Here is a 12,102-nt window from a genome sequence, read left to right on the forward strand (position 1 = left end):
CTTTGACCTAAACTACTTGTAGGACAGAAACCCCAGCTCAAAGACATATAAGTAACTCAGAAATACTACTCACAGTTTGCTGCAAACAAACCAAATATTAGATATCAAGGCTCTTGATCCAGGAGGGGATTCTCTGCTTTTACCAAGTGAAGCTTGATTTGGGAAGAAGCTAACCACTAGATAGCTAACTAGCTACAAAATTAGCAAACCAAATGCACAATTGCTGAGCATTTGCACATTTTAAACAGTTAATTTATTAGTTATAAGACATCTTGCTGGCAAAACTGGACTTATGAATTTCATAACGTAACTAGAACACCTGCCGCATGCTGCACAACAGTGAGTGACTCACAAGGCTCCGGTCTCTAGTTGTTGTGTGCTTGTAAACACCACGTGACTGGGGACTATCGGTAAGCTTCAACGAAAAATTTACAGGTGAAATCAAGAACGGGATTTTCTTTATCTCCTAATGTATTGCACAAATTGACTGCAGGTATTTAAAAAGTTGCATTTTTTGTTTTAAATGTCTAAAAAACATAAGAAATAGTTTCAACAGTATTGAAAAACCATCCTGCGGCTATTTCAAAATATCCTTGTATATGGTATACCGCCCAAGCCTACAACACACTGTCGTACACGTTGATCCAGAGCATCACAAACATGCTCAATGGGTGACATGTCTGGTGAGTACGCAGGTCATGAAAAAACTGCGATATTTTCAGAATTGTGTACAGATCCTTGCGACATGGGCCGTGCATTATCATGCTGAAACATGAGGTGATGGCGGCAGATGAATGTCAGGAAAATGGGCCTCAGGATCTCATCATGGTATCTCTGTGCATTCAAATTGCCATCAACGTTGTCTGTAACTTATGCCTGCCTGCCCACACCATAAACCCACCACCACCATGGTACACTCTGTTCACAACGTTGACATCAGCAAACCGCTCGCCCACACAACGCCATACACATCGTCTGCCATCTGCCCGGTACAGTTGAAACCGGGATTAATCCGTGAAAAGCACACTTCTCCAGCGGCCATCAAAGGTGTACATTTTTCCACTGAAGTTGGTTACGACGCTGAACTGCAATCAGAAAAAGAAAAAAAAAGTTGGATGTGGAGGTCCTGAGATGGCATAGTTACAAGTGGTCTGCGGTTGTGAGGCCAGTTGGATATACTGCCAAATTCTAAAACAGCTTATGGTAGACATATAAACATTACATTCTCTGGCATCAGCTCTGGTGGACATTCCTGCAGTCAGCATGCCAATTGCACGCTCCCTCAAAACTTGAGACATCTGTGGCACTGTGTTGTGTGACAAAACTGTACATTTTAGAGTGGCCTTTTTTTGTCCCCAGCACAATGTGCACCTGTGTAATGATCATGCTGTTTAATCAGCTTCTTGATATGCCACACCTGTCAGATGGATGGATTATCTTGGCAAAGGAGAAATGCTCACTAACAGGGATGTAAACAAATTTGTGTACACAATTTGAAAGAAATAAGCTATTGTAAGTATGGAAAATGTATGGGATCTTCTATTTTAGCTCATGAAACATGGGACCAACACTTCACACGCTGCGTTGATATTTTTTTTCAGAATAGTTGAGAAACGCTGATTGGCTCATGGCAAACAAGCTGCATCAACCACAAACTAAAAGTACAGCTATCATGCTCGCAAACAAATTATAGTGTTAAAAAAAACATGAATAGATTGCTTATATTAAAATAATGTTTAGCCAAAAATGTTGTTATTGAGGTAATTTCCTTAGTAGGTGACGTCAGAGGTCAGCATGTGGGAGAAGTGGAAGCTCAGGATTGATAGACAATTTTCCCACTAGTTATTACCAGTTGGAAGGGCATTCAAGTAGGACTGACGCAGAGCACAGCGCCATGACAGCCACTTAACCCTCTACAGACCTAGCCAGGGGGTTTCTACTAAACTATATTACATTGTTTTAAGAAGGTCATAACCAAGGTTTATTTAGCTATTGGATTTAGAATTTTAAATATATAATTTAGCCTTACTGCTATTAGCCCATGCATACGTATTGAATGACAGATTCACTACATGGAACAGCAAACAGTCCCCACCCAAAAAATCTAAAGGAAGTTTGTTCTTAAGTATTTGTCCTATATCTGAAAGATATGAGAAAGATCAGGAAATATACTTCCATTCATTTTTTAAAACTGGTACCGGGGGACCTTCAGACGTGTCTTGTGCAAAACAACCCGACATATTCGTGAGAGTCTCACCTTTCCACAGAGGGGTAATATTAGTGTGCAGCCCAAACTGTTCGGACTCTACAGACAGAAGTTGGCAGATCGGCTGTTCACTAGGCCTAGTGAAGAGGCTGGAGCCCAGCACTAGACCTCACAGATGATAAAAAATCCGTAGAGCAGCTAGCCAGTAAGACTTCACATTCAGTGCCGAAACTTGAAAAAGCTTTATTTTGTCTAGCTCCAGGGCTTCAAATAGTGGTTTATGTGACTCCGGGGAGCCTGCCATGTTAAATAATTAATCACAGGGTTTTCATTAAAGGTGATATGTGAGCCTCTCCACCAGTATATTGAGTGTGAGATGTGTGAGATGTATGTCTCTCTCTTTCTCCTCTCTCTCCCCTAACGGCAGGTCAAAGAAAGATTCTCAGTGGTTTCAAGGGGTAACAAGTGGTATCAAGAGGTATTGTAAATATGTGTGAGAGTTTACTTGAATTTTTTGTGATGCATGTCATTTGTGGATTCAAATACATAATTTAAATGTGTGTGCATTTATGCGTGTGTGTGCTCACCCGTCTCCCTGTTGGCCTCCTCTTCCTCGGTGGGTTGGGAAGGGTCGTAGTAGTCTGCGCTGTAGCGGAAGCCCACTGCGTTATAGGTGCCTTCATCTGCCAGAGCTTCACTCAGACGCTTGTATTCTTCCTCTGTGTAAGAAAAACATACATAATAAAAGAGTGAGGGGAATGGAACGGTAGATTTATTGAAAAATACAGCCATAATAGGCTACTGTTGGGAGTGCCTCAAAGCATGAGACAAAAACATTGGATTAATTCAAAATCATCATTCCATCCATCCTGCATAGTTAAGGGTATAAAGAGCGCTGTGAGCTGACAAAAACTAAAGCAGATCGAAGCCAAGCTGACCTTATAACACCACACTTTTCTATTGCAATTGATCTCATAGTAAAGGACTGAGGATTCAAAGACAAACTCCCATCTAACAAGAAAAATATTTTTATGCGTCTCATGTCCCCACGTGGATAATTGCTAAAGCCCCACTACTCAAGGGCGCACAAGCGTGAGGGGACAAAAGTAACACAAATTACATGAGGACAGTCAGTTTGGGAATTAAACACCATATTTCACTTAAACCCTTGGAAACTATTTAATTTAAATAGGCTTAAATAGGCTAGATTTAATTTGGCAAAGGTGATTCTTTATGTAATGGTCAGAGCTATTTCATTATAAGTGACAGAATATTTGCTATGAAGTGTGCAGCATTGCTAAAATAACCTTCGGATAGTCTTTATAAAATGTGTATTTCAACACTCAAGACTTTAAGCCAATAAAATAGAAATCTTTGGACAGGAGAGGTACTTTCACATGAAAATCAAGCAACGGTAGTTAAAAAATTCATGAAAAAAGTTACACTATTTTAGGTAAAACCCCATTTAGTCGACCAGTAACAAAAAAAATGTATGTATTTATGTATGCGTGTGTGTGTGTGTATGTGTGTATGTATATCTCCACAATGGATCAGTCCACTCACAGGCGCGAATCAGACAGGTCTCTGTACACCATGATATATATATATATATATATATATATATCCATTTTGGAGACATGTGCTCCTAAGACATGTGCTACAGAAATTGTAAATGGTTATACTACATAAAAACAATGGTGCACCACTAACAAAAATAATCATATTTTTTAACAAATGTGCTTTCTCCCGCATTGGATAGAGGTCGCTGTCCGCGGTTCAGAAACACAGTGCGCTGTTGAATTTGTGCCTCTTGCCAGACCATGTTGCTTTGTACATAATAGCGAAGTTAACCAGCATATTGGTGTTGAGACCAAAGGCAGCAGCAGAATGAGGAGTTGAGAAAACAGGCTTTGCCTTATTATCTAAGAAAAGTGAGGAGAAATGAAACCCCAAATTAAGGTCTATAATCAATAGCCTAACTCTTAAAATGTACCTTGCTTTATAAATCCTCACTATATCTACAGAAACAAGACAGATATTGCAATGGTTACCTATTTGATTAATAGCCTACTGATTCTGTGAGCACCAAGCCACATGCAACAACATGTCAAGTAAATAATTTCACACATTCGGCTGTTTTTAACCTCTGCTTTAATAAAGGCTTTCAACTTTGTTTTTGTTAAAACAGCCTCTCTGGTATTTCTATAATTTATTTAGTGTTGGCTACACGCCTCCAAAAATTTTCAGGGAAATTATATTTATAATAACAACGCTGCTTTTTCTTGAGCTCCTTATTATTTCTATTACTATTATGATCATAAGTAATGTAATTATCATTGGTAGGCTTATTATATCAGCCTTATGTAACCCCCATTGATCTGTAGGCCTGTTTAGTCTTAATACAGTAACTTACTTAAGCCTTTATTTCAATACTTCAAACAAGAATTTGTTTTAAAACCAAATGAGCGAGTCGTGAATAATAAGCTTAAACCTTTCCATTTCTAAAATTACATTCATGAATGAATGTGACTGTTTAGTCTTTGCTGTAATAAAGGCTTAACAAAAAAAAGGTTACAACATACTCTCTGGTATTTTGTGTGTTTACATTGTTCTAAACAGTCAGAAAAATATATTTATTGTAATCAATACAGCGCCGGTTTGATACACATAATGTGCACGCAGTGCTTGCTCCTTACTTTCTTTTCTTGATATCCAGTGTTTTACACAACTACTCACATTTATTCCATACATCAGACTTTTCCTTTACCTCCTGAGCAACCAGTAAACATCCCTCCGTTTCGTGTTTATTTGCCATGTCCTCTGCATCCATTTTGCTGTCACGTGTTACAGCGTTCAGAGTTTGTAATAAACAATTTATTGATGTGATCATGATATGCTATAGGTCAGGCACTACTGTGCCCTATTTGGACAGGCTTAGCTTTACTGGGGGAAGTCGGGTAATGTAATTATGTGAACAAGGACAAAACACAATATCTGTAATTTTAGTCCCGTCCGAATTAACATTTTTTTTATTTTTTATTTTTTATTTTTTTTTTCACCTTTATTTAACCAGGTAAGCAAGTTGAGAACAAGTTCTCATTTACAATTGCGACCTGGCCAAGATAAAGCAAAGCAGTTCGACACATACAACGACACAGAGTTACACATGGAGTAAAACAAACATACAGTCAATAATACAGTAAAAAAAAAAAACAAGTCTATATACAATGTGAGCAAATTAGGTGAGAAGGGAGGTAAAGGCAAAAAAGGCCATGGTGGCAAAGTAAATACAATATAGCAAGTAAAACACTGGAATGGTAGTTTTGCAATGGAAGAATGTGCAAAGTAGAAATAAAAATAATGGGGTGCAAAGGAGCAAAATAAATAAATCAATTAAATACAGTTGGGAAAGAGGTAGTTGTTTGGGCTAAATTATAGGTGGGCTATGTACAGGTGCAGTAATCTGTAAGATGCTCTGACAGTTGGTGCTTAAAGCTAGTGAGGGAGATAAGTGTTTCCAATTTAAGAGATTTTTGTAGTTCGTTCCAGTCATTGGCAGCAGAGAACTGGAAGGAGAGGCGGCCAAAGAAAGAATTGGTTTTGGGGGTGACTAGAGAGATATACCTGCTGGAGCGTGTGCTACAGGTGGGAGATGCTATGGTGACCAGCGAGCTGAGATAAGGGGGGACTTTACCTAGCAGGGTCTTGTAGATGACATGGAGCCAGTGGGTTTGGCGACGAGTATGAAGCGAGGGCCAGCCAACGATAGAGCGTACAGGTCGCAATGGTGGGTAGTATATGGGGCTTTGGTGACAAAACGGATTGCACTGTGATAGACTGCATCCAATTTGTTGAGTAGGGTATTGGAGGCTATTTACATGGAAGAGGAGCAACAATTCCAGCCATAACCTACTATTTTTTGGCAAACTCCAAGAATCAACATCCCTGTGTTTTGAGAGAAATGTCATAGGTGCAGGAGATGCCCGCGGTTTGCACAAGAAAACAATAACTGATTAGATCAATTGAACTAAGTGCTGCGCATAAGCTATAGAATCTGAACGTTGATATGATACATGTAGGCCATTCATCTATAGTATAGATGAATGGCCTACATGTATCATATCAACTTTCACAGTGAATGCTTTTGTTTATACGTTTTGTGCTTATGAATTGAATATTGCCAAATGCATTAATATTTTTTTTTTGCCTATTCAATGCAAGCCTTGCTGTTAATAGATTGCAAAGCAGCATACAACTGGCCTAAGCGTTTGGAAATGATTAGCTAACTTTTTCATCCATAGCCTTAAAAACACATTGCAAGTACAATTGCACTGTTTAGCTCACATTTGAAGGCAGGGGGGCATTTACAACGTACTGCGGATTGCTAAAATATCCTAATGACTATGATCACACTTCCTCAATTCAAATATACATTAATACCGACACTATACCAAAGATGTTTGGTATGGTTTAGAAACTTGGGAACCAAGCTCGAGTTCAGTGTGACCCTATCACCTGGACATGTTGAAATACTGCATCTTCACGCCTAGATAAAAACCTCCAGGCTTCCGTCATAACTGTCAACTTATTGAACAAAAATAAGAATTACAGGAGGCAGTTTGGAAAATACGAATACCGTCCGAATTGTCATCTGGAATAACGGACAATCTGGAGTAATAATTACATTACCAACATTCTCTAGTAACACTAGTCCCGGGCGAATAGGTTACGTGCATGCGATGCATACATGTGTCAAGTAAAGAAAGCAAGGGTTAAGGGAATGCTTTTCCCTAAACAAATTAGGGATTTCAGTAACAGAACTTCCAAGTCAGAAATGGCTGTACTTATGCAGCTTCAGCAACACAGACAGCGGGATAAAAACATTGATGTTCTGTGGTGGTTGCTGGAGCAGGGAGGAGCGTGAAACAATGGGTGCTAGTATTTTTAACACAGCGCAGCAAGACTGTGCCCGGCACAATCAAATAACTTGCTGGTCGGATTCCCGCTAGTCATTTGTGTTTCTCAATTATTTAACCAAACAGTGTGCTAAAATCATCAGACAAGCTGAATATAGTGCATATAAACTCAGCAAAAAACCAAACATCCTCAACTGTGTTAATTTTCAAACTTAACATGTATACATATTTGTGTGAACATAAGATTCAACAACTGAGACATAAACTGAACAAGTTCCACAGACATATGACTAACAGAAATGGAATAATGTGTCCCAGAACAAATGGAGGGTCAAAATCAAAAGTAACAGTCAGTATCTGGAGTGGCCACCAGCTGCATTAAGTACTGCAGCGCATGTCCTCCTCAGAGACTGCACCAGATGTTCCAGTTCCTGCTGTGAGATGTTACCCCACTCTTCCACCAAGGCACCTGCAAGTTGCCAGACATTTCTGGGGGGAATGGCCCTACTCCTCACCCTCTAATCTATCAGGTCCCAGACTTGCTCAATGGGATTGAGATTCAGGCTCTTCGCTGGCCATGGCAGAACAAGGACATTCCTGTCTTGCAGGAAATCACGCACAGAATGAGCAGTATGGCTGGTGACATTGTCATGCTGGAGGGTCATGTCAGGATGAGCCTGCAGGAAGGGTACCACATGAGGGAGGAGGATGTCTTCCCTGTAACGCACAGCGTTGAGATTGCCAGCAATGACAACAAGCTCAGTCCGATGATGCTGTGACACACCGCCCCAGATCATGACGGACCCTCCACCTCCAAATTGATCGCTCCAGAGTACAGGCCTCGGTGTAACGCTCATTCCTTCGACGATAAACGCGAATCCGACCATCACCCCTGGTGAGACAAAACCACAAATCATCAGTGAAGAGCACTTTATGCCAGTCCTGTCTGGTCCAGCGACGGTGGGTTTGTGCCCATAGGTGACGTTGTTGCCGGTGATGTCTGGTGAGGACCTGCCTTACAACAGGCCTACAAGCCCTAAATCCAGCCTCTCTCAGCCTATTGCAGAAAGTCTGAGCACTGATGGAGGGATTGTGCGTTCCTGGTGTAACTCGGGCAGTTGTTGTTGCCATCCTGTACCTGTCCCACAGGTGTGATGTTCGGACGTACCGATCCTGTGCAGGTGTTGATACACATGGTCTGCCACTGCGAGGACGATCAGCTGTCCGTGTAGCGCTGTGTTAGGCGTCTCACACTACGGACATTGCAATTTATTGCCCTATCCACATCTGCAGTCCTCATGCCTCCTTGCAGCATGCCTAAGGCATGTTCACACAGATGAGCAGGGCATCTTTCTTTTGGTGTTTTTCAGAGTCAGTAGAAAGGCCTCTTTAGTGTCCTAAGTTTTCATAACTGTAACCTTAATTGCCTAACGTCTGTAAGCTGTTAGTGTCTTAACGACCGTTCCACAGGTTCATTTTCATTAATTGTTTATGGTTAATTGAACAAGCATGGGAAACGGTGTTTAAACCCTTTACAATGAAGATATTTTGATTTTTACAAATTATTATTGAAAGACAGGGTCCTGAAAAAGGGACGTTTCTTTTTTTGCTGAGTTTAGATGATTTGATTTAAACACAGGATGTGTCAAAATATGTGTCAATATAAAATACACATTTAACACAATTGGTCGAAAGAACAGACAACTCTTGGTCGACAAAGATTTGTTTTAGTTGGGAAAAGCCCTACATTACGGGCATGTTTACAACATTGTCTAAGGCAGCACAAATTATGCTGATAACTACAGAAAATGAAATATTAAACAGTAAACAAGCCTCAACAATAGTCTATGATTAGTCATTCAACCAGACAGTGATCGTCTGAGAAAATACTTAATATTTTATCTTGGACCTCACAGGACTACATACATGAGGGTCTGCTGCATGCACCGAAATGATCCCCATACTAGTTAGGCTACTGAGAATCTACCCTCTCACTGACTTTGACATAGCTTTAGTAAGGGGATTCCGTGGAAAAGTCAAACTGATTATGCCCAAATATAGTAATTTCCAAATTAATCCATGTGCATAATTATCCTTAACCCTTTACATTTGTACCCGTATTTGGAACATAGTGGCTGTACAGTAACATGCTACACATGACGTCAGAGCTCTGTTCTGAACAGAATGAGACTGTTCAGCGGGGCACATGCACCTGAATGCACTCATGACTCCTTTCTATGTGCACAAAAATTATGATCTGTTTCTCTGAATTGCCTTGTGAAAGCCTAAGATTGTAAGATTGTAGTTTATAACTTAGCTAGTCATGCTGACAATATAACAAGCTTTCAAATCATGCCCAGCTGACCCAGATTGCAATTTATAATGGACCATTTTTGGATTGCGTAAACAACAACAGTAATTGTTTAATGGTGGGATGCAGGGTTGTGTCCAAAATTAAACTACAAGTGTGCTTGCTCTAGTTCCACAATGGCATAGCTAGGAGAGATAAAAAAATAGTACCGTTTAGTCATAAGTGCATTGAAATTGCTTAGAAAATGTGCACACTTTGGAGAGGTGTGTGGCCACTTGTAGAAACCAGTTATTCCTCTTCATCAAACCTTTGTTATTTTTTGTCTTATGTTGCACCTAGCCCACATTTTCTAGCATTATCAGGGATGCATGTATCCAGAGTATTTTCAGATTTCGTTATCAACAAATGCAGCGAAAAGTAAAGTAAATGTAGATTTGCATGAGATCAACAGTGTAATGTTTGGATTGAGTCTTGTGTCAGGTGAACTGTTGTGTACTCACCGTTGGGCAACTAATTTTCCCATTATCTCTAAACGGTTTACTTTCAATTGCTACCATGGTTATGCATTTCATATTTCCTCAGTAAGAAACATTTCAATATAGCCCTATCCATATAGGCTAATTGCCATGAGTTAAAAGGTTAAGGTCTAGCTTTATTATATAGTTCAGGCTTTATTTGGAAAAAACAAATCTTGAAACTTTTACTGTCTTCCACAGCAGATGAGTGGAGGCATTGCTCAGCAGTTCAGACACAAGAGACAGTACTCTGATCCCCCAGCTATGACTGATTGGTCTACCTTGTCTGGCTTCTTCCTCCAGCAGGTCTGTGTGCATGGCCAGGTACCTCTCCTCATCACACAGGGCCTCGATCCTGGCCTCCTCCTCGGACAGCTGGTAGTCTCTGTTCCACGAGCCTGTGTCGTACTCCGAGAGGTCATGCAAGTGACCACGCCCATCATACCTGTAGGGTGAAGAGAGGGGTTAGAGGAATAGAAGAAGCAACTGAGGAAAGACAACACATGGACCTACTTACCAACATAGATGGGACCCTAAAACAAAGAGTTTTTAACAACAAAACGTGCTACCTCAGTCACAAGTCTTTCATGGGGGAGTGTATGGTACTGGAACTGAGCAATCTCGTCACAATACAGACAGCCTAACATGAACAACTCCTGACATAGGCCTATCTAGTGCAGTTTTCTGACAAGCTTACTCAGTGTAGCCTATTTCATTCCTCTCTCAACAATCCCTATGGAGAAACAGCCCTGCATGAACACAAAAACAAAAGAAAACAACTCACCTCTTACCTTACAGGGTTTAACTTCCCCATATAATATGCATAATTCCTTCTATATCTGTAAAAAAGGTACATCCACACAATCCCGAGCACATAAATACCTATCCGTAAGAACCCAAACGGACGATATTTTCCTGCGTTCGCTCCTCTCTTCCACCTCTCCAGAGTGGGCGCTGGGGTTGGCATTGGGGGGCCAGGCAGGACCCCTTAGCCTTAGGCTACTTGCTGGGGAAATAAGGGCTGGTTATGTGATAGAGAGACACACACATACATTCGAAACAAGAGGCAGGCCCATGCAGATTAAGGTCGCTCAACCCCAACATATGTCACTCCCTTCATGGTTCAAGTGGGTATATTTCCAAATAAACAACTATTTTTTTACAGGTCATCATAGCCAACTGTCAGTCTCATGTAGAGCGTGTTCACTGTTGAAATATATGGCAAACTTAGAGGAGGACACAGCATCTTGACATGATGCTCTGCTACCCTGTTAATAGTTAGTGCATCTTCGGTTTCATGAGGCCAAAAGGACGTCATTAGCAAGCTAGATAAATGGTTCGCCAATACTTTTATGTCAGTTATGTTTGCAAGAATCCGATCAGTCCCTTCGAAAGACAGATCTGGGATTAGGAAAGTTGGTTAGGATAACAATTCCTTTAGGTTTGTTCAACCGACCTATCAATCAGGATGTTCTTGTCCCCCATCCATGGGATGAGCTGTTTGCCCTGCTCGTGGAAGTGAGCCCTCTCGTCATCCCGGAACAGCTTGCAGGCATAGCCGAACACGAGAAGATCGGCATATTTATTGCTGTCACTTTCATCCTTCTTCACCGGCTTGTTATTGTGGTCCCTCTTGCCCCCGCCGCGCCGATACATTCCAAATGTGCACGTGAAAGAAATCTAGCTCCCTAGATAAGTTATATTACTATCGTTCAATTCTTATCGTAGTACAAAGTCTTTCTTTCTCGGTTAAAATGAGACATGAAATGTCACAATAAACATACTCACAAAAACCTATTTCTGACATGTGCAGCCATTTTGGAAAAGTTGGTAAATTACACTTTTGGTTCATATATGTAGATTCGCCAGTTGCTCTTCAAGATAGAAAAACACTATACGTAAATTAAACGTTTAATTTCCCTATATTCTGAAGAGAAGTAACAGTATTCATTCATTAGGTATCCACATTTGATAATATTTAATACATAGTCTGTGATTTTATGAGTTAGTGCCCTCTATTTGTGCATGTTGAATGTGCTACAGTGTGATTGTGAGATAACTTTCGAGAGAGAAATGGTGAGATCAAAAAGTCGTCTAGCCTGCATTTGCTCCACTCCAAATCCTACCGGTTTCTGAGATTTAATTTCTTAAACT

General features: G+C 40.5%; 1 protein-coding gene across 6 annotated transcripts in view; it reads right to left on the reverse strand.

Moving 5' to 3' along the window:
- The window catches only part of LOC115122013 (splicing factor, suppressor of white-apricot homolog), a 133,260-nt gene extending 121,483 nt beyond the window's left edge, over positions 1-11,777 (reverse strand). For 4 of the 6 annotated variants that reach the window (XM_065017451.1, XM_065017452.1, XM_065017450.1 and 1 more), the window contains exons 1-3: positions 11,405-11,777; positions 10,230-10,393; positions 2,794-2,925 (exon numbers count right to left, since the gene is read on the reverse strand). In XM_065017451.1, coding sequence (XP_064873523.1) covers positions 2,794-2,925; positions 10,230-10,393; positions 11,405-11,604 — 496 coding nt within the window. In that variant the 5' untranslated portion in view covers positions 11,605-11,777. Of the gene's footprint in view, positions 1-2,793; positions 2,926-10,229; positions 10,394-10,732 lie in introns of all 6 variants that reach the window. The other 2 variants (XM_065017454.1, XM_065017453.1) reach the window with 2 other exon arrangements.
- Positions 11,778-12,102: the final 325 nt, after the last annotated feature.

Source organism: Oncorhynchus nerka, linkage group LG4 (assembly GCF_034236695.1).
Source record: "Oncorhynchus nerka isolate Pitt River linkage group LG4, Oner_Uvic_2.0, whole genome shotgun sequence".
NCBI lineage: Eukaryota > Metazoa > Chordata > Actinopteri > Salmoniformes > Salmonidae > Oncorhynchus > Oncorhynchus nerka.